Source organism: Diorhabda carinulata, chromosome 4 (assembly GCF_026250575.1).
Source record: "Diorhabda carinulata isolate Delta chromosome 4, icDioCari1.1, whole genome shotgun sequence".
Taxonomy (NCBI): domain Eukaryota; kingdom Metazoa; phylum Arthropoda; class Insecta; order Coleoptera; family Chrysomelidae; genus Diorhabda; species Diorhabda carinulata.
The window spans coordinates 12,162,207-12,184,568 of NC_079463.1; the positions used below are offsets into that span (position 1 = coordinate 12,162,207).

General features: G+C 34.1%; 2 protein-coding genes and 2 non-coding genes across 4 annotated transcripts in view; 2 read left to right on the plus strand and 2 right to left on the minus strand.

Annotated features, from left to right (window-relative positions):
• Positions 1-14,207, minus strand: part of LOC130893368 (serine/threonine-protein kinase tricornered) — a 147,643-nt gene extending 133,436 nt beyond the window's left edge. The window contains exons 1-2 of the mRNA XM_057799407.1: positions 13,790-14,207; positions 13,064-13,155 (exon numbers count right to left, since the gene is read on the minus strand). The gene's annotated coding sequence lies outside the window, so the exon portion shown is untranslated. The remainder of the gene's footprint in view (positions 1-13,063; positions 13,156-13,789) is intronic.
• Positions 5,823-5,915, minus strand: Trnay-gua (transfer RNA tyrosine (anticodon GUA)). The gene is made up of 2 exons: positions 5,879-5,915; positions 5,823-5,858 (listed from the first exon to the last, which is right to left on the minus strand). It is a non-coding gene; the product is annotated as a tRNA-Tyr (tRNA).
• Trnay-gua (transfer RNA tyrosine (anticodon GUA)) lies at positions 7,574-7,666 on the plus strand. The gene is made up of 2 exons: positions 7,574-7,610; positions 7,631-7,666. It is a non-coding gene; the product is annotated as a tRNA-Tyr (tRNA).
• A 336-nt stretch (positions 14,208-14,543) lies between the features above and the next one.
• LOC130893372 (transcription initiation factor TFIID subunit 11) lies at positions 14,544-21,748 on the plus strand. Its single transcript, XM_057799419.1, has 3 exons — positions 14,544-15,171; positions 15,271-15,455; positions 21,563-21,748. Exons 1-3 carry the CDS (start codon positions 14,843-14,845, stop codon positions 21,694-21,696), a joined length of 648 nt encoding a protein of 215 aa, XP_057655402.1. The 5' UTR covers positions 14,544-14,842; the 3' UTR covers positions 21,697-21,748.
• The last annotated feature ends 614 nt before the right edge of the window (positions 21,749-22,362 follow it).

Sequence of the window (22,362 nt, forward strand, 5' to 3'; positions counted from 1 at the left end):
GTACTACATGAAATTTATAATGTATACCCCGGGGATTACCAGCGACAAATGAAAAGCGACTATTTTCACCTAAAAGTAGTTTAAACGATACTATTTTGAACAAAGTTGCGACTATTTTGAACGAGGAAGCACTTTCCATACTGTAGTACCAACCCGACCATATGGAGGTTATCTATTAGGCACTAAGAGGTCGCGAAATGTATGGTATTACATGAAATTTATGATGTACAGTTCGGGGATTCCGGATTTTCATACTTCTTTACTATAGTACTAATTAGGGATAACCGAAAATGGACATAACAAGTGATAAAGCGGTTACCATATTACGACAAGACCAGAATCAACGAGAAGTGGCCAGTGCGTTGAACATGAGTCAGTCTGCTGTTTCCAGAGTTTCCAGAGAAAGGCGAGGAGTGGCTGTGACTGGCTAGACAATCAGAAGAAGTCTTAAGGCAGCTAACCTTGAGCAAAAAAGACCAGCTTCTAATCCCAAATTAACCTCAGCTCACAGAGCAACTCGTCTACGATTTGTCAGAGAACACGAGAGCACGAGAGAAGACCCGGACGAATATTTGGGCTATGTTGCATGGAAAAAAACGTTACTTTTGGATAGTTTGGACGGGCATTTCAATGGAAGCAAACTGGCGGTTAACTACGTCAGTTTCATCAGCCAAAACTTCATCCTAATGCAGGATAATGCCCGATAAATACCGCAGGTTCCGTACGGCAGTATTTACAAGATGTCGCGCTTATCCCGGACTTAAATTCTATCGAGCATTCATGGGATGAACTTAAGAAAAAAGTTCAGGCTAGAAATCCTGTACCAGCCACGCATTCAGACTTCAAAACGACGCTCACTGAAAAATATATTATCAACTCATAAATATTTTAGCAGAAAAATACTTTTTTTAGGTGATGGAATTTAAACTGAAATAGTATTTGAATTTTTTTGTTTCTAATCTAAAATGAGAAATCTGTTTATTGGTTCACACGGTACATTAATAAACTTTGTGACGTTTTACACATAAGGTGAATACGTAAGCAGACAATCGCAAAAGTATATATATATATATATATATATATATATATATATATATATATAAAAAAATCTTATTTTTCAGAAAATATTAAACCCAAACTAAGTCATTTATAATAAAAATTAAAACGAAATGATTAACAGCTGTTTCCGTAAAATCTGGCAACGTGGCTGCACGTTGTAAAAAGCGCAAGCGTTTCGTAACTAGAATCGTATAACGTAAACATTGGCAGTAAAATCGTCGATCCAATGGTAACGTTTCATTTTACCTAATCGTTTTTTTTTTTCTTGAATAAAATATATCTTTACCTTCACTCGTCCTGATGTGCAATCAATCTTTCGCGGTTAAAGCAGATTGCACATTTTAAAATAAAAAGGTTCTCATATATATAATTGCAAATATTTATAAACGTTAAAAAATAAAAAAAATACAGTTACATTGGATGGTTATATAACGGCAACTATTATACGAGGTAAAATATTTACAAGGGAGCATCCAACCCTTATATTAATACCCAATTAATCTTTTGCTAAATATGTCTTATATATAATGCCAATTAACACGTATTAAGGCCCCTTTCACACTAAATGAATTCAAATCAATCTGGATCACTCCGAATCAAGTTGAATCTGATTCGTCATCTCCACTCTTTCACACCAGCTGAATCAACCTGAATAATTCTTACCTGGAATGTTTAATTCTTCGCCAATTTTCCTCCACACAGAAGGTATGAGATTTCTGTTGCTGTGATTTTTATCACTGGCGTCATAAATCGCACTATTTTCTTTAACTTTTAAAATTAATAACTCCACGTCCATCTCGTATAGTTGTTGATTCAAGACTGACCGGACAAGGAATCTCACAGGTTGAATCAAGTGAGACCTCGAATCAAACCTGATTGAACCAGACTCGTCCGGTCTGAAGGCGGGAAAAGAGTCCCTTCACATTTAAACGGAGCGTTCGAAGCCGAATCTTGGTCAATCAGATTCAACTTGATTAGGAGTGATTCTGATTGATTCGGATTCGTTTGGTGTGAAAGCGCCCTAAGATGTTTAAGTATGCAAAAAAATGTATGAAATTAAATATAAATACTAAAGCCTGTGGTGGTAACTGTTACAGACATCTGTTGGTAGGCTTTCAGTAGATTTATCATAATCCTATTCTTAATTAACCACAATCTCACGATTTCCTACTAAACACTGATATATAGGGTGCTCCAAAAAAACGTAACTCCGTCTCTACGACATGTTATTAACTTTAGGCGAGAGCAGCTAACTTACCAAGTAAAAATATATTTAGAGCCATTGGACGACTCGGTAGAGAAGCTGGGAATGTGATAGCAAAAAAAAAATGAACGATAGACCACGAACAACAAGAACCATTTAATTTTGAATTTAGTTCATTAAAATCCAACAGTAAGAGTAAAAAATATGGCAACACAAACGAATACGTAAGTACTTGGTGGATACTTAAATAGCAGCAAGTACATCCTTATCATTACAGAGGTCTTGCCAGACTATCTATCAGTTAGAGTTGATTTTTTTCTTCAAACACTACAAGAAACCCCAGCCTTTTCGCCTCAAGGCATGTTAAACTCTCATAATGCTTTCTATTTGTGTGATGAGAATCCACAAGTAAAAATGGTGTTACATTAGAAATACTCGTTTATATTAATGTTTTGGGCAGCAACTTTTGGTACATCAAAACCCAATAGATCTATAGAGAATTAATTCAAAAGTATATAGTAGAAAGAAATCTTTAGATGCACTACACCAGATGATACTAAAAAGTCGAGAAAACACCTAAACCACGACCGCGTACAATTAATATCACATCACTCAATAAGTCGTATGACTGACACACAGGTGGCGCTGCCAATGTCAGATCCATATGACGTTTATGAAGTACCAGCTTTCAAAAGACTATGTAGAAAATTTCATGAAATTTCGATTAGTCGGAAAAAAGTGACAGCCATTTAAGTGATTCTACTTTTGTTATTTTCAAAACAATTTCGTGTGTTAATTTATTATTGGTTCTTGATGAAAAAAATTACTGTACAAGCTCAGCAATGGCTTCAAAAGTGTTATCCAGACACAGCTCTATCGAAAAGAACCATTTGTTATTGATTTGCTGAATTCAAACGTGGTCATACAGATGGTGATGGTGAACGTTCTGGTAATCCAATTGAGGTGGTTACTCCAGAAAACATGAAAAAAAGTTCACAAATTTGTTATATCTAATAGTAAATTGAAATTGCGTGAGATAGCTGAGGCCGTAAAGATATCAGAAGGCAATGTGTTTACAATTATGCATGAATATTTGATCAAGAGAAAGGTTTTTTCAAAGTGGGTGCCGCATTTCGATGATTCAGAGCAGTGTTGGTCAAGTTTACACGTAATAAATCAGATTTTTTGCGTCGATATGCGACAATGAATGAAACATGGATCCATTACGTCACTCTGGAATCAAAACGATCATTCTCTGAACGGACTGCAGTCGTTGAAGCACGTCCGAAGCGTCTAAAGGCACAACAGTCAGCTGGGAAGGATACAACTTCAGAATTTTGGGATGAGTATGAAATATTATTCATCGAGTATCTCTAAAAGGGAAAGACAATCAATGGTGAATACTACATAGAGTTGTCGGATCGTTTTATTGCAAAAATTAAGGAAAAACGACCTTATATGTCGAAGAAAAAAACACTGTTTCATCAATACAATGCACCGATTCACAAAATCGATGGCAACGATGCTTAAATTAAAAGAGTTATACTTCGAATTGCTTCCTCATCCATTGTGTAGTCCAAATTTGGCTCCCAGCTTAAATGAAGTAAGACTGAACTGGGGTTATTAGAAGATTATTGAACACAGTTTCTAGCTAAAATGGAAATGCCAAAACAAATAAAATCCCAAAAATATTTAAAAAAAGTAGCTACACCCATATTGATATACGGATCAGAAATATGGACACTCACACAGAAACAATAAAGCAAAATACAGAAAACAGAAATGAAATTTTTAACAAAAAAAGATAATAAATCAAGAAGAAGGACAATTAAGATTTGACCATGTAGTGAAAAGGGGAGGAGAACGATTAATACGGAAAATCTAGGTATGAAGCACGAGCTTAAAAAAGAAGAAAGGAAAAACGAGGAGCTGGAAAGAAGAAATCAAGATGGCAGAGGAAAATCGAGAAATAAGATAGAAGGAAATGAAACAAAAGACTAGTAAGAATGAAAAATGGAATTGCTGTGGACAAGGGAGTCCACGTAATTACTCAACTCTAGCATACCTTACACATGAAAAGATAGAAAGGCTTCAAGATTAAGTAAGACAGAAATAACTTCAATTTTTTCGAACCTGAGATATTACTCCTTGTTTTTTATTACCAAGGCTTGATAATTTTTTTAGAAAAGTTAGTGGTCCTTCTTAGCGAGATGGACGGGTTGTTCATTGCCGTATACTTGTAGCTAAGCACCTACATCAGAATTATTTTGTTTTCAATCCTACTGAGTTCAGACACTTCTTGCATATCCATACAAACTTTAAACATAGAATAAATATCATTGCAATGCGTATGTATATATGACGTATGTTTCCTAGAAAACGGAAGGTTCCGAGCTCCTTCGAATAGCGAGCCTAGTTCTGGTACCATGAATACCTCTCCTTACTTTTCCATTTTTCCTCCATCCGTAGAGAATATCATTAAGCATCATGGCAAGATAATTTCTGCATTTGTCCAATGCTGACAACTTTCTATATAAAACATAGTTGGAAGGTCGACCATATTGATGAGGATATAATGCTTAGATATCCACTTGGATAACCGTGTTCTGTTACCATCAAAAAAATGTCACCTAGGATGATTTGTAGTGCTTCCGAAATTATTATAAATCAAGCAGCCCTTCATCGTTTTGGGTTTTATGCCCCTTGTTCCTCCGACTATTCTCCAGGTGTTGTATATAATAGCGCAGGTTCTAACTCACTGAATAAAAACCAAAATGTTGGTGTCGAAACTAGTGTATCTAATAGCCGCTATTCAAGTTTTATTGTTCACATTGTATAGTATAAATATGTTCCCATGAAACATTAAAAATATTACAGTACATTGTAGAGAACTAATTAGATTTTAAAGTCTATCTTTTCTAAGAAAACAAACAATAGATATGCGTACGAGAATGTTGCTCAACTTGCCATCACCTTGTTAGTACTTACTTATAGTCATTAGACGTAAAATACGGGAATTAACTGTTTATATGCAATTGGTAAGTTACTTTTTACGGAAACATAAGGAAACGCATGTAGTATCTAACTGGTTGAGACTATTTACATTTCTATATTTACAGTTTTCTTTTTATGATACCAGTAAACGTCGTGTAGGTATATGGGAAAACGAACGAGGACAAAGAATACAAAAGAAACAAAAATTATGTAGAAACATCGACGTATTTGTTGATTGAATAACAATTAACGTCGTGTTAATGTACGAAAACAATAAAAAAAAAGTAATTTCAAAATAATTACGTGTATCAATAATGAATGACAAATGTATATCAATATTAGTTACCAATAATATTCAAAATTGTTAGTATTTGATGCAACAGACAAAGATTTTGTTCAAATATTCCCAAAAAAAAACATATAGAGATATTTCTGGTAATTAAAATGGCTAATTCCTCTCACCATATTGTCGAGATTATTTCATATTATATAGAAGTTAGAAATGCAACACCTTTTTGTTAAATTATAAATAATAATGAAGTTTGAATCAAACCAAAAAAAAAATTCCTTCGAGCCGGATTTGAACCAGCGACCTATGGATGTCTACTTCGAACGATTCCACTACAGTCCACCGCTCTACCAACTGAGCTATCGAAGGATAGTAAAAAAGTTCAAAAAAATGCTTGATATTTCTAACCATTTACTATCCAACATTTTATATCTATTATTTCGTTTTTAATCATAATTTTTTCCAATTATAACATTAACAGGACGTCCTAATTTAAATCGTTATTGTAGATTTTATGCATTTATCATTTTAATAGATTTATATCACTCATAGTTTTATGACGACACATAGACAACACACCATGCAAGAAAGATGGCGGACATGATAGACATAGACCACACAGCATACACGTCAGTTGACATATGATAGGTAGAACATCACAGCACACATGACAAATGACACGTTACGAGTGGTTCATAGACAACACGACATATACGCAAAGAGAAAAAACATCGATATTTCTCAATCTACTCGCCAATAAATTCGGAACTTGTTATTCTTCACTTTTGCCTACTACTTAATACATCGACGTCATTTCGATCCAATTAGCATAGATTAGAAAGAAATAGAGACCGATTATCTTTCTCTCTTCGCCAGCCGTTCGGACCCACTAGAAAAAATATCCATACCTAGATCTCTCTATCTTTACTATTTTTTCTATGAAGACAACATAGTACACGCGACAGATGTCATACATGATCATAGGCATCGCAGAGCAATCGATGGAAATGCCAGATGAGATAGCACACACGATACATGACAGCTGGCATGACACGAAGGCGGATATGACGGATAACGTTACTTCCATTAACATCCCACTACTTATGACGTCGATTCCGTTCTATAAAATACATATGTCACAGCACAAACTATAGGCGAAAGTTGACATCCAGTATGGCGGACATGACGGATGACATTACTTTTCCACAACATACATACTGTTTCAGAACTTGCATATAACACAGCACACGCTACAGATGACGATTGAGATTCACGATGGCGGACATGGCGAGAGGCGTCATTCCGCTCCAGAACATACAAATGCCACAGCCCGCACGATAGATGACAGTTGACATCCAATATGGCGGACATCCAACTTATGACGTCATTTCCGTTCCAGGACATACATAGCTTATCTACTATTGTCATATATCGAAGTTTTAGTTTATACTAATAAAAACAAAATCAGAATCTAGATATTAAATAAAAATATAGTATTGCTGTGATTAATTTTTAAAAATATCGATAATTAGCGAATTGGGCAGATCGTTCAAAATAGTTTATTTAACATTTAACAGGACAGAAACATATATATTTGCAAAAAGAAACAACCTTCTTGAAAAGGCATTCCTGGAAGATGATCCTTATCAATATTCTGTTTTCTAAAAGATTAAAGTTTACCACAAGTGTCTGAAGACGAGAATGTGATTGTCGAAACAGTGTAATTGTTAGTGCTGGTATACTGATAGCAACAATGTTCGAAGACTATGACAAATTTGTTTTAGTGACTGCCATAATGGAAACATAAACATATAGAATTTGAAACAATGTAGTGACGTAAATTCTCTTATATTTATAACCTCAATTTGTGTATAATCGTTTCAAAGATAAGAGAGGCAGTGGTTTTTTTGCATAGCACTATACTCTATACAAATTACTATATGAATAATTCTTGATGTAACATCTTGTATATAACTATAACAATAATAATGTGTGCTACCACGTGCTGTCGCTTGCAAATTAAATAACCTTCGATAGCTCAGTTGGTAGAGCGGTGGACTGTAGTGGAATCGTTTGAAGTAGACATCCATAGGTCGCTGGTTCAAATCCGGCTCGAAGGATTTTTTTCTTTTATTTTTATACTTTTTATTAAATATCCTTTTATAGCACTACCTCACACTAGAAACCATTATCACATTACTCACATTTACATAGAAAGGTATATTATTTTCTATTCGTTAACATTCTAGTTTCTTTTTCTTTAATTTCTGTTTATTTTGTCTAATTCCAATCTATTTATGTTAAAGCTGTTCCGATGATATTTTTTTACTCTTCCCTTAACTCTTCCCATCGCTCACATGCGTCCTTTTTGGGAGTGTGTCCATCTGTCTTCCCACATATGCATTAGGTTCCTTTGTGCGTCTTCTATCGAAGCAATGTCAGCGATTATTTCTGCTGCATTAAGTGATATGGAGTATTTGGTGCAGTTTTTTTACCAGTGATCTATTTTCTATTATCGTGAGCCAAATCTGAACAGCGTATAAAATTTGAGAGTGCTCTGCAATGACTAGGATTCCCCTTTTTGAAGCTTTTGGTCCTTCAAGTTTCGGCATTAAGCACGAGGGGGCTGTAATAATTGTTCTCTCTACTTTATCTACAGTCCGCCGGATATACTCCCCAAAAGTTAACTTCTTGCCAATCCAAACGCCAAGGTATTTAATGACTGTATTTGGGTTGATTACAGCTCCTGTAACATTGAATTGAATGGGACCAATCTTCCTTCTTTTGTTAAGACAACCGCTTCCGTTTCTTCAGGTGCCAGGTTCAAGTTATTTTCATCCATCCAATAAGATATAAATAACAGGCCTAAATTGATTTTATGCATTAACGTATCTTCATTATTTTCTATGACCACCACAGCAATATCATCGGCAAAGCCTATTAATGTTATTCCGTAAGGTAATTCTAACCGAAGCAGATCGTCCAAGAACTGAACCTTGTGGTACTCTGCTGCTTATCGTTATTACCCCTTCGGCTTTCAGTAGGATCCTTATATTGGAGAGTTAAAAAGAATTATTTTAAATTTTATTTTAATTTTTTTAAATATTTTAAAAGACACTATATTTCTCCATTATTTATTTCAAGGTTAGGTCCGGACCCTAACCATGGACAACCTGGATGAACCAGGATGCCGCTGATGCATAGAGGAGAAAGAAGCTGCTGACCACGTCATCATTGAGGACCCACTGCCAGGTTCAAGCACTTCGGCAAGACTCACAGTTTGTCTAGTAACGTCAAAAGTTTCAAGCCAACGCGCCTGATCGGCTTCTCGAGAAGGGCGGAGTGGGGCACGATTCTACTATGATTTGTCACAAACAGGGTTTTTTCCATTGATCGAAGCAATGCTAGAAGTTTTCTTTGGTGAGTGCCTTTAGGAGTTCTGCCATTTTTTGCTTCACCGCTTCCATCGACTCAAATCAGGCCCCTTTCAAAGCAGATCCTTTTCTATCCTTTCTAACATTTCAAAGAGCAGACCCGTTAACGCAAAAGCTTTTGGTCAAGAATCAGATTTTTTGGCACAGACTTTTGTCATGTGTAATTCCTCGTATAAAATTTTTCTACCAGTTTCTTTATCGGCGTTTACAGCCTCGGCAATCATCCGGATGCTCATTCGACGATCTGCACGCACAATTTGGTTGATTTTAGTCACTGTTTCCGGAGTTAAAACAGTCACAGGGCAACCTGGGCGCTAGTCATCTTCAGTGCTCTCTCGGTCCTCATTAAAGCGCTTACACCACTCAAAAACACGCGCACGAGATAGAGAATAGTCCACATAGACCTCTTGCAACAATTTATAGCACTCAGTTGGAGTTTTTTGTTGCTGTACAAGGTTTTGTGAAAGGAAGAGTGCCCTGAATTCATTACCCCACCCGTCTAGGGCGGTCTCTAGGCGCGCAGTCTCGTTATTTAATAACCAGACCTCATATAGAGCAACTGAGCCTAAGAAAGTTTATATGAGGCAGTCACCCAAATTAAAGGTTTTTTTTAAATATTGACAGTTTATTATTTTTTATATATAATTAATTTGATGTTCCCTGTCACTGACGTATTATTGGTAAATTCCTTAGGATTTTCTTATTTACGTTTTATAGTATTTGAATTCATAGGTTTTAAGAAGTGGTAATACTAAAATTAAGTGGAAATGCAATAATAATGCATCGATATTTTATGCTTTACTATTCTGTATATAAACTTTTCCCATGAAAACTGTTCTATCATATTTTTTGTTATAAAATCTATACCGAATTTCATCTCTTTTTTTCAACGATATATTAGTTACGGCATTCTTTAGCAAATGTACGAGAGTTGTCTAAAAAGTCTTTGGATGGAGCCTGGGTCATCAACTGCACAACTGCAACGAAGAAACAGGCAAGACTGTAGATTGTAAATAGCGAACCTGATCCGAAAGCCGAAAACTTCTCGAACAACTCTCGTATTATAATTATATGCGTTATTATGCGCACTGGTGCTCTGCGTAGGTATTTATGCATCAAGTATAAATTAAAAACATTGATAATGAACGCTGCAAATTAAGGTTAAGTAGAGTTCGACGTCTAAAAATATACGAACTATATTGGGAGGAGAATGTATCAAAGTCATCTACATTAAAATGTTTTTCGTTTTCACAAGCGAAAAAAATATACGAATGATTTTTAGATGATATAAAAACATCTCGTACAAGACCACTCAAGTAAACTATCAAGTGAAATTAGAAGGAAAATTTTATTTCTATGAATTGACAACAAAAATATTCAAGAGAAATTATACGAGGCATGGTTATTAAACTCAGCCTGCTTCTTAATCCACTGCTGAAGAACTGAATTCATACACATTGAAATCATGCTGGAGAAAGCTGTGGCCTTATCTTAGAGCGGAAATGACGAAGAGGAAGACGAACGAAGCAAATTCAAACTTTCACTGCATATTTAGCTGAAATTGCGATGATAGGTTCGAACAGATAGAGAATTAAGTGACATTCAGGAGTTGCTCGAATCGCAAGATGAAGATTTGACTGAAACCGACTTTGAGGAAATGTTAAATTCACAGCCCATTTAAGAAGAGGTTTCAACAAGCACTTGAAACGTGACTTTCCATTTGGAAAATCTTAGTGAAGGTTTAAGAATGACAAATGAGCTACCTATATGATTTCTTTATGGAAATTGATCCGTCTATGGAACGAATTCTTATTTATAGAAAGAAAATTACTAATGTCACTGCTGAGTATCAGTCTGAATTGAAGGAAAACTGCCAAACATGAATAAATTACAAAATTCTTTAAACCAATACCTATATCTAAAGATAATATGTAATTCATCAATAGTGACATACACTTTAATTGATTTTCTCATATATTTGTTTTTTATTTTGTCACTTAAGAACATATCCCCTATAACCCCATATAAATTACCATTCCGTACAAGAGCTTTCCCAAAATTCACCCCATTTTCTTGGACTATCATCATCCTTATTGTTAAATAACATTCTGATATCACAAAAACTGTCACACGATCAACGGTTCAACGTTTTTATCAGTTTCTGCAGTTAGAACTTAATCTTCAACGTCGTTTCGGCTTTTTAAACATAATTTCCGTCAGCAGAAAACTTGTACTCTCAATTAACAATTTTCCCACTTCAATTTTTCCGAAATCACACTAGCAAATTTACAAAAACCAAACTTGACATAAATTTGATTGTCATTTTTGTAACAAACAACAAAAACACTAATGAAACAGTCAAAAACTTTCCGAGATTGTCAACAGTTTTACTTTCCTCACATACCTCTTATATATAAATTAACATTTTCCATCTTTTTCCTCTTTTTTTTCTTTCCTAACCAAATTCTATTTTCAGTATCTCTGTTGTTTCCTAACCTTTCCATGTACCATAAGAATTTTGAAAGTTTTAATCTACCTACTGATAATATTGGGGGCTGTAATTTAGTTACATTATATTCTAATGTTTTCGTCTTTCCCCCAGTTTAACCACTTCACTATCTCTAGCATCGCTGGTCATTGTTTACATGTACTATACGTAACTATTTACTCCGTCGAATTTTTTGTCGCAAGATGGCAACACCTCCTAGTGAGTTGGAATTTGTGGAACCGATGGTGATATTCATACTGTTTACACTACCGCTACACCAACACTCATAATTACACTGTATGACGCGCGTTTAATTTCCCTTCAGTCTCTGAAGACGATAACTTGGTTATCGAAACGCGCGTCAGACAGTGTAATTGTGAGTGGTGGTGTATACAGTTTTCAGTCTCGTCGAAACGCGCTTCAGACAGACAGAGTAATTGTGAGTTTTGGTCCAGTGGTGGTGTAAACAGTGTGTTGAGTACACCTTCTAGGTCTGGGGAGAAGTAGTGGACGGCATTAAATGAGTATGCCTCTGACAACTCCCTCGGACAGTGTATAACGAAGTAAATTTTCTGCGATTTCACGACTTGTTCATCGGCCAAACAATGAAAACTATGTCTATTTTAATCCCAAAAGCTGTTACGATATTTTCTTCCGCCTCAAACTACAATCCCGATCCTGCAGAGGAAATTTTTCCTATATCAGGGCTAAACTTATATATATATCCCGCACCCCACACGAATAATATTCCCATACCTTTCACAAACATCCGAACGAACCTCTCTTTCTCCCTTAACATAAGTTGAATTCTTTCGACCCATAATATAGTCAAAAAGAAGATTAAATCTTGAGCTAAGCTCCAGGGAAGAGACAGCTATACACTGAGATATGTTAGGTTACCTTTGGTTAGACTAGGTTTGATTAGGTTCATAGTTCTAACTTAATTGTGGGCGGCCAAGGAGCCATTGAGCCCATAAGCCTTCAGATAGGCCAGTCGTGTCCCACTTGAGGTTTGATGTCATTAGACAAGTTGTGAGGCTCGCCCAAGTGTTTAAGCCGCGTTCGTATGAGTTCAGGGCACTCAAAGATGACGTGGTCAGCGCTTTTGTCCTCCTCCATGCACCAACGGTACTCCGGATCGTCCGTGATGCCCATAATGTGGAGATGGCGTCTTAGATGGCTACATTAGGTTAAGTGAGGTTTGATTAGATAAGGTTAGGTTTGTGCCTTTAAACCCCCTCTTATTTCGGTGTTCTATCGATCCGTGAACCATCTTATCTATCGCTCGCATCGTTATCAGCAAAGAAATCAAAGGTAATTTTAATATTGCCTGATCTGAGCTTCTCCCTTGCTTATAAAAGTTCAGAAAAAGAGAGGAAGAAGAAGAATAGAAGTTGTAAAATACTTTCATACTATTGCATCATGGATAATACCTAAATTCTTGGAAGAAGCTTTTAAAATTGATCTATAGATCATTTACAAATTTGACTATCATTTTTGAATTTTTATTAAACAAATATTGAAAATATTTTTCAATTTAAAACACCGTAAAAGTTATTAACTCATCCCTTTTGCATTTATATAATATAACTTACCTTCTGGATATACAGGATTTGAAGTAGGAGCCAGAGCAGTAATCAGGGGGCAAAACAAGCCCCATCCAAATTTAAGTAACCACTTAACAATCCTGTAATAAATATTTCGTGTGAGGAAGTTTTCCAACCCAGGATTAATTATTTTCAAATTACGATAACTAAAGGTTATAAAAACAAAAAGCAATTGATAAACATCGATTTAGTACGTAAATCTTCATAATCTTTATAATTATTTTCAAAAAAACTTTTTCATTTCAATATCGAGTAAAAAAATACTTGACGTGAATGTAATGTATAAAAATAAAACATATTTTAAGCTCATTAATCAGTTTATTAATAGTGATATATTACTGCACTTGTCTAACTTTTAATCCTAGCAAGTCTTAGGGGCAGATTGTTTATCACGTTCTTAATAAAAAAAAGAAAATCGACAAAAGATACGTCATACGAAACACACAGTAAAATTAGCAATAATTATTCGTACAAAAATATAAATAATATAATAATAAAATAGTAAGTCAGTAAATTTCTTACTTGGAGATAAAAAATCGACTCTGTTAATCAAATAATAGAGTACTAAAATGTCAAATTTTAATCAGAATAATGCCATAATGGACAAACGTTTAAGGAACATTTTAGAGAAAGAAAGCAGTCCAAGAAGGTAAATGTAATAATTATTTATTAAATTGTATCGAATATGAGTGATATAATATATTATCTACTCACCTTTATGAAAAAACTCCAATCAAACTTATTGCATTGTCTATAAACTGTTTGTTAAACCCACAAAAACAATTCGTTAAACAAAAAAAGTAAAGCACTTCACAGGACGATATAAAACGCGTACTGCACTACAGTAATTTCAGAAACACGTATAATTTAATAAACAATAAGACCTACAAACTTTTATAAACATTTCATTTTATTATCTAGAAAATAAACAATTATTATTGTTTAAGAAATTTTAGATATATCGACTGAAAATTGACATTATCGAACAATGATGCCAATTACCAAAAATTACTAAGCATTCAAGAATTTTTTAATATGTATTCAGCATAGGGAAGAAAACAATACAACACATTCAATATATGATAGTTAAATTTCATTTTTATACTATTTGTTCTATTTATAGACACAAACTGTGATAGATTTGTTTAATAAGAAATATAGTATAGTTTCTTTTAAAAAGAGAATTTATTGTAAGTATGACAACATACAGACATAAATCTACTTACAACGCCACCGGTGGATTTAACTGGAATTAATACGAAATGACAACTTTTAGAATTTTAACCCTGGGAGGTCGCAACTTTCCAAAATACATGATATGGGAATCGTATCTTGTATAAGATTATTGAACTAAGAAGAAAATAAAACAAACAAATCCACTTATTTGTACAAAATCATGTGTTTGTATATCTAGTTAAATGAGGAAGTTATTGTAAAAAAGAAGAATCTTTTGACATTAATTTAAGTCAATGGAATAATTTTACAATTAGAAATTAATGCTTAAACCATAAAATAATTTGAGGTATAACGATACAGTATCACAAAAATACCCAACATTTCGCTTGAATATGTACGTTAATTCTCTACAATTTTAAGATGAGATATAATATCTTTTCGATGTATATTGGTGAAAAAATAACAGTTCTCAATATGTCATCTCAAATATAACCTCTAAGTTTATGTGTCAACAATAAAAACATTTATTTACTAGATTTAAGCATAACATAAAAGTTTAGAGTAAGGAAAAAAATAGGTAGTTTGAGTATAATGGATGATATTTTAACAAAAAAGGAATTAGATAACATAAAACAAGATAATTTAGAATTAGGCGATATACATTCGGACGAAGAAATTTTAGAGGAAGATGATGATTCTCATGATATGGGACTAGCAATAGAAGAAAATTTACGAGACTTCAGCTCAGATTTCAATAATACCTCACAAATTGTTGAAGTTAAACAAGAAGATATACTTGGCCTCGGTTCTGATATAATACTACCTCAAGTATCTCAAAGCCAAACTACCAATTCACCAAAACATAAAAAAGAGACAAAAACCAAGAAGGAATTGGAAGAAGAAGAAAGAGAAAAGATGCAGTAAGTAAACTGGAGGTAGTTTCAAGCATATTTTAAGAAAAATGTCCACTATTCACTGCAATATTCTTGAGTGGAAAATGATGTATATTATATTTTCAGAGTCCTAGTTTCGAATTTCACAGAAGAACAGTTGGATCGTTATGAAATGTATAGAAGATCAGCGTTTCCTAAAGCTGCTATCAAAAGGCTGATGCAAACAATAACTGGTTGTTCTGTTTCTCAAAATGTTGTTATTGCTATGGCCGGTATAGCTAAAGTATTTGTGGGAGAAGTAGTAGAAGAAGGTATTTATAAAATTGAATATATTTTTCAAATTATGTAATTATCTAAAATAATTGAAAAAAATTGAAAGATGTAAAAAAATCATGCTAATTATAACCAATTGTGAAAATTACTTTATATATAATAATATCCCACATAAGTATTATCTTAGGTATATTGATAAAGCAAACATTCCAAAGTTGAGAAAAAGGAAAAAATCCAATTTTTTGATTGTTATTAACGTTTTTATTAATCGATATCATAATAGAAACATATGGTTACATTATGCAACAAAATTACAAGCTAATCGCAATAATGATTTTCCTAATTGTTTAGTAGATGTGAGGAGATTGAATAGCCACCCTTTTCTTGTGATCTGACTTCTCTGGATTAATATTTTTGGAGTTATTTGAAATCATTAATCTACAAGAATGATTAGACTTAAATTGGTGATTGAAAACGCCACATAGGCAAAATACAAGCAAATATGTTGCAAAATTTTAGTAAAGAATTCCAAGATTGAGTATCCACCCATTTATTGCAATCTAATCTCATTGAGCCATTCTTTTTATGGCTATTTGTTATCAGATATCTACAACAGTGAACCGACTTAAATTGGTGATTGAAAACATCAAATAAGGCAAGAAATTAATTGAATTAAAAGCAAATATGTTGCAAAACGTTATTTAAGAATTCAAAGATTGAATAGCCACCCGTTTATTGCAATCTTATTCTACTGAATTCTTTTTTTGTGGTTATTTAAAATTAGAAATCTCAAAAAGTGAACCGATTTAAATTTGTTATTGAACATACTGAATAAGGCAAGAAAAATCATTAAATTACAAGCAAATAAGTTGCAAAACATTATCAAAGAATTCATAGCCACCTGTTTCTTGCGATCTAATTTCACTGAATTATTTGTTTGTGGTTATCTGAAATCAGAAAATTTGAAGAGTAAATTGACTGTGACTTATGATTGGAAACAATGAATAGGGAAAGGATTTGGTTAAATTACAAACAAATATGTTGCAAAACGTTATAAAAGAGTTTCAAGATTGAATATTCACTAATTTCTTGGTGTACTGGTGTATTCTTTTTGGGGCTATATATCTCTTATTAGTAGGATGATTTGATGAAAAAGTGACTATTTAGATTTTAACAATGCTGCAGTGATTATATTATTAGTTTTTCCCATATTTCTGATATCATCTGTCGAAATTTCAAGTGTTCCCAAGAAAGCCAGAACCATTTTTTAGTCATCAAGATGATGGGTAAGATATTTTGGGATTCAAAATGTCTTTATTGAGAAAAAAATGGAAAACAATAACAGTTCAATAATATACTGATTAGCTAACCCATTCTAATGGCATACTTAAGAGGAAAAAAAGAAATTTGTCCAGAAAAAGAATGTGTTTAACCAAATCATTGTGCTTGCGCGTTCTTATGCTATTTTAGCAGAAAAAGTACCCAAACTACTTTACTTTTTATTGCCACATCCGCAATATTCACCTGATCTAAAATAATTCACTGATTGATAAAACTTGTGAAATATTAGTAGTATATTGATTTTTCAAAAAATATGCATATAAATTTAATTTTTCATAAATTTCGGCGCAATTATTTTCAACATTATACTTTTAGCCCCCTGGATAACTTTGCTCTAACACCCTGGATAATATCAGTACAATATAATTTGAGATCTTTGAGCTATTATCAATTAAATGAACTAAATTTCATTTTTTAATGAAAAATATAAACAGAAAAAGGTATTCATACAATAATATCGTCAATTTTTGGAAACTTTGGCTAAACTCTTCTAACAATTGTCAGGTTATTGAACTTTCAATAAAATTATCAATGAAAAGTTAAAATTTCACAAACTTCCGTACTAAATTTTATTTATACATAACACGGTAGGAAGAAGATAAAACTATAGGAGATATTCTCCAAACATCTTCGTAGTTTTCACTCAACTAACCTCATAACTAACCCCACATCAATTTTATGGGGTAGAATGCACAATAATGATGTTGTTACCAAGTAAATTCTTTATACCGATCCCTTTTATAACCTATAGCATTTAGTAATTTTAAATAACTGTTTATTTATAGCTTTTTGAAGTGTATCGAAATTTTTCAAAGTTATAATAGTTGATATGTCAGTTTTTTTGGTTTGATTCTTCTTCTGTCACGAATGTTATAACTCATTGTCTTAACATTGATTGCTATCGAACCAATCTTATCGAGATTAATTTTTTTATTCAAATGACAATAAGAAAAGTGTATAATTGATTTAATCACTGAATAATAATGAGAAATATAATTAGAGTCAACAATGTTTGAGTTATTTTCGTTCACGTTGATTATATTCTAAACGCAAATACAAGAAATAAAATAATCCCCGTATATGCTGCTTTATTCAACAATGAACAAGCTATAAATAAATGTCAAATCAATATTTAACCGACTTAATCATAAATTCCGGTAATTGTGTTGAGAATTTTAAATGAGATCAGATTTTTTAAGTATGACATTTCATTTGTGATAAACTCGCATCTCCGATAAACCCAAAAGTCATTGTACCTATTTACTTCAATTTCTAAGAAAATATGTTGTATATTTGAACGTAATTTTTATTATTATTTTGTATAAATGCCTATTGTAAACAAGATGAGATGCGAAAGATGTTACGAAATTGATTATTTTATACAGGAAATATAAATGGAAAATTATTTGATTGACTAATGGACGTCGAGGCTTCTATTAAAATATGTAAATGGTTTCACAATCATAATTTGAATAAAATCTTCAGAAAATTTTTTAAAACTTTGAATTATCTTGGAAACTATCAATTGTAGAGACATGCCAAAAATTGGCATTAAAGTAGCCAAATGAAGACAGCGGAAAATCTTTGCACCATTTTAAGCTTTAAAGTGATTGTTCGCTGAAACCTAGCGAGTAAATGTTACCAAAAAATGTACTAAGAGGGATTTTTGTTCAAAAATTTTATATACTAGCGGTTTGTGAGCGGCTGCGGGGCGGAGCGGGCACTCAACGAATGCGGCGCGAACACGCCGCGGGGACGGCGGGGACGCGTGTCAGAAATGCAAAGTTTTCGTTGCGTGTTTTTAGCTAACATACACTCATTAACAAAATGGATAAAATGTGATAAGTACCAGGATTTAGGAAATTACTATTAAGAAAAAAAAATCATCTTCAAAGTTACTGTTCTCGTCATAAACATTTTGTGAAGAATTAATTGCCTGCAATGAATTATTCCGGGGTGGCTTCGGATAGTTTAGAGCATAGCTGTCAGACATATGTTGAAAGTTATGGATAGGTAATCGTGATTATTAGGTTTTATATTTATAAATGAAATACACAGTGTTTAACATTCATATATTAAGTCTTTATTTAAAAGACTACGTTTTCGAGAAGCGTCCTCACGCTTGAAAGAGTCGGTTTGTACTAACTAAAAACTAATAATAAAATATTTACAATGAGGTCTAAGCCTCTCCTTAAGAATCATAAAATTACAGATGTTTTACTAAAATATATGCATTACTCCGAAAAGTAAAAAAAAAGAGTCCTTTGTGTAACCCATGTGTCCGGGGTCATAAAACTTACTTTTCCTTTTCTAAAATATCTTTCAACTAAATGTTAAGTTTCCTTAAACATAAAATCTAAGCATAATGTTAAAATACTAAAATAAAAATAATTTGTAAAATAGGATTCAATTTTGCTCAGGGAAATTCAACAACATATGATTGTATTTTTTCAAAACTCCCATCTCTATTTTGGCATCTATTTGATTGTATCTTCAACCAGAGACAACGCAAAGTTATATTTGGGTTCACTTTCAGCACTTTTTCTGTCTTTATTCATCCTCTCGTCCATCCTTTGTATTCATTTTATCCTCTTCCCACGCCTTTTTTTTTAATTACGATCACTAAATTCTGTGCTTTTTTGGTCCCACATCACTTAACGATTTTGAATTTCACTTATAAATTCTGTATCAATATTCAAATATCCCAATGATGCCATGATGATACGAGTAAGCACCTACGTCCTCTTAAATTCGTGTCTCGTTACGGACTGAAATGAGACGGGTTGGCGTTTGTACGCGACAGTACAAAATGGCATCCGCAACAAATTTGCAACGCGTGCGCGGTGGGATCGTTGCGCGCCCGCTTCGATTTAAAGACGCTCAATATCCGCTAGTATGATAAGGCCCTAATTCCTAAACGACTGAACGTATTTTAATAAATTTGGTCCCGTTGGAATAAGCATTTGTTGTTCCATCTTATTAGCGCTATGTTTAATCCATTGTGCCTTTTAAATTGTGTTACCTATTTTTGTTGGAATTTAGTATACAATAACTTTCAATCCACCCCAAAACCCCACCCAACAGTGTACCGTTGTACCTTGACGTTGAGCCGAAGGATGAATGGTACTTAAGGGAAACGTGGAGAAATTCCAAGGGCACTGCAAGAGCAGGAACCATGACAAATCCTCCTCTTCTTCCCGAAGGCTCCTAGTAAACAGGAAGCAAAGAACCTACTATCCCCGAAGCATCGCTTTCTACCGATGTCGAAGCCTTGATTGGTGCTTATCACAAGATCCCGCATAAATGCCGCAACATCTGTACTGGACAAAAGGAGAAGGAAGGCCATGGCTGCCAATACGGCTTATGGCTTAACGATCCCGGATCCTAAGGTTGCCTCGGCCTAGAATCCTCCTTCGCCCAGGGTTGCCAACTCGGAGGTCCTGGTGAAGCCTGTTAAGAGGCTAACAACTCCTGGTTCTACGCCCATCGTACAAAGAGTTGGTTCCAAAAGCCGCAAAACTGCTAGCTACGCGAAATCGAAGGGACGATCGAATCTGCAGCTGATAACGGCTTTACGGAAGAACAGTTGATGAAATCATTGAGGTGGTGGCCACGATGCAGTTTCCATCCGACAGAGGACCTAAGTCACAGCAGTTTTTCCTTCTTCATATCCTAATTTGTCCAAAGGTTCAAGCCAAAGCATCTGATCGTTTTTCAAAGAACATCGGCCTTAGGTAATTTCAAATGGGGCCCGACGGGACTATCAGAAGGCCTATATTATCAACGGCCCTTGGCCGCCCACTATTCTGTTATGAATTACCCCATAGATAGAAATCTAAATAGGTTAGGTAAGGGAATAGGAGTGGTCAAGGAAATAGCGTTTCTCGCCAATTCATTTAAGGTGATTTGTTCACAAACTTAATCTGGTTTTTTGTTTGTTGGAAAATTGTCAAATGTTATGTTTTGGTTGTTAACAATCAACTTTGTATAACTGCCTGTCTACTGAAACTTGTAGGGTAAATCGTTCGGGTATAAAATACGGAAATAATTTTTGAATTACGAGGACTGATGCCTTTACACCTCCTCTCTTCCACTACATTCTTCTCATTTAGTGTACTTCAAAATAAATGTTGTTCAATCCATAACCACGGTATAAAAAACAATCCTTCACCGTACTAATTATTTTCAATCTGGTATTTGCCGATAATTACTGTGGGTTAAATCTGGAAAGTATGGCGGATGTTCAATTACTTCGAAGCCTGCTTGGGTTATTGTAGATGTTGCAATGACTGACCTATAACAGGGTTTTGAACAACTACCCTCAGCGTCTTTTTGTAACGCCTCACGTAATTTTGGAAATGAATTGGCATTATAAACACCTGTATTCGCAACTACCTTTTACAAGTAATTGACTGAATTAACACATCCCAAGCTGAAAGTTAATTCCGATTTTTTTTCGAAGGCTGTGAATTTCTATGTTTTCACTTCTTATTCTCAATTTTAGTCACTACATCATACTACCGATTCCCCTAATGTATCTTTGTGAATTAGACTCTTTTAATCACCGCACTTAGCTCGACCTAATTCATTTTGAAATTAAAATTCGGGCATATACTGTGGGCACGTTTTAGAAGGTTATATTTTTAGTGTCTCTATTCTATGCATAATAAATGAAAATGTGAAAGGGTTGGTAGGGAGAACAAAGGGAGAAGTCTTCGTAAATAGATATATTTACCATATATGTTAGAAAAATGTAAATGTGATTAGTATACGATTAAAAACATTAATATTTTGGTAAATGCAGGATTGGATGTCATGGACGAATTGGGGGACACGGGACCTTTACAACCCAAACATCTTCGTGAAGCTGTTAGGAGAATGAGACGATACGGTGGTATTCCAAGTGGTAGAGACTATAGAACACATTATCGAATATGAATTATTAATTTTCTTTTTAATTATTATTGTATAATAAATTTTGTTTGGTAAATATTCCTTTTACTACTATACGTACATTGTATTTCTACATTTAAAAGGGTTTATTGATGATTATTTGTATCAAACTAACTGCAGACGGTTTAGAGATATCCACAAAAAGTATAAATTACCCCTTGAGAAAAATTAGAAGAAAAAAACGTGTGTTTTGAGCACAATTTCATAAAAGTTGGTGTAGTAAAACTGTATACATCAGGAATCAGCTTCTATCTTTCAGCATTGCTTATTCCACTTTCGTAATCATTTCGTCCGAAATTCGTCTATACGTCGATCTTTGAATTTTCTGCATCATTTGCGCACATGTGGCATACACTTTTCTCCACGCACCTCACACAGTTGGGAATGGATGTCCATCGGAGAAATGTCATTCGCACCAGGCGTTAGAATCAAGTGGAAGCTCCATTTAACGGATATCAGGACAAGAATGAACGTTGCAAACAGAAAGCCGGGGGTGGAGAAACTTGGAGAAAGCTCCACGCCAGTCTTGATAAGTCCTTTTTTAGACAAGGCGCAAATTGGAATACGTGTAGCACATGTGAGGTGACGCGGCACAGCTGGATAAGTATAAGCCAGTAGCGACACTTCCCTCTAAGTTTCAATGACCTCGCG

What these genes read in the sequence shown, in the direction of transcription:
- LOC130893372 (XM_057799419.1), top strand. Translation starts at nt 14,843, where the DNA reads ATGGATGATATTTTAACAAAAAAGGAATTAGATAACATAAAACAAGAT. An exon ending in GAAGAAAGAGAAAAGATGCA is followed by an intron (nt 15,172 to 15,270) that starts GTAAGTAAACTG and finishes TTATATTTTCAG; the next exon opens with AGTCCTAGTTTCGAATTTCA. An exon ending in GGGAGAAGTAGTAGAAGAAG is followed by an intron (nt 15,456 to 21,562) that starts GTATTTATAAAA and finishes TGGTAAATGCAG; the next exon opens with GATTGGATGTCATGGACGAA.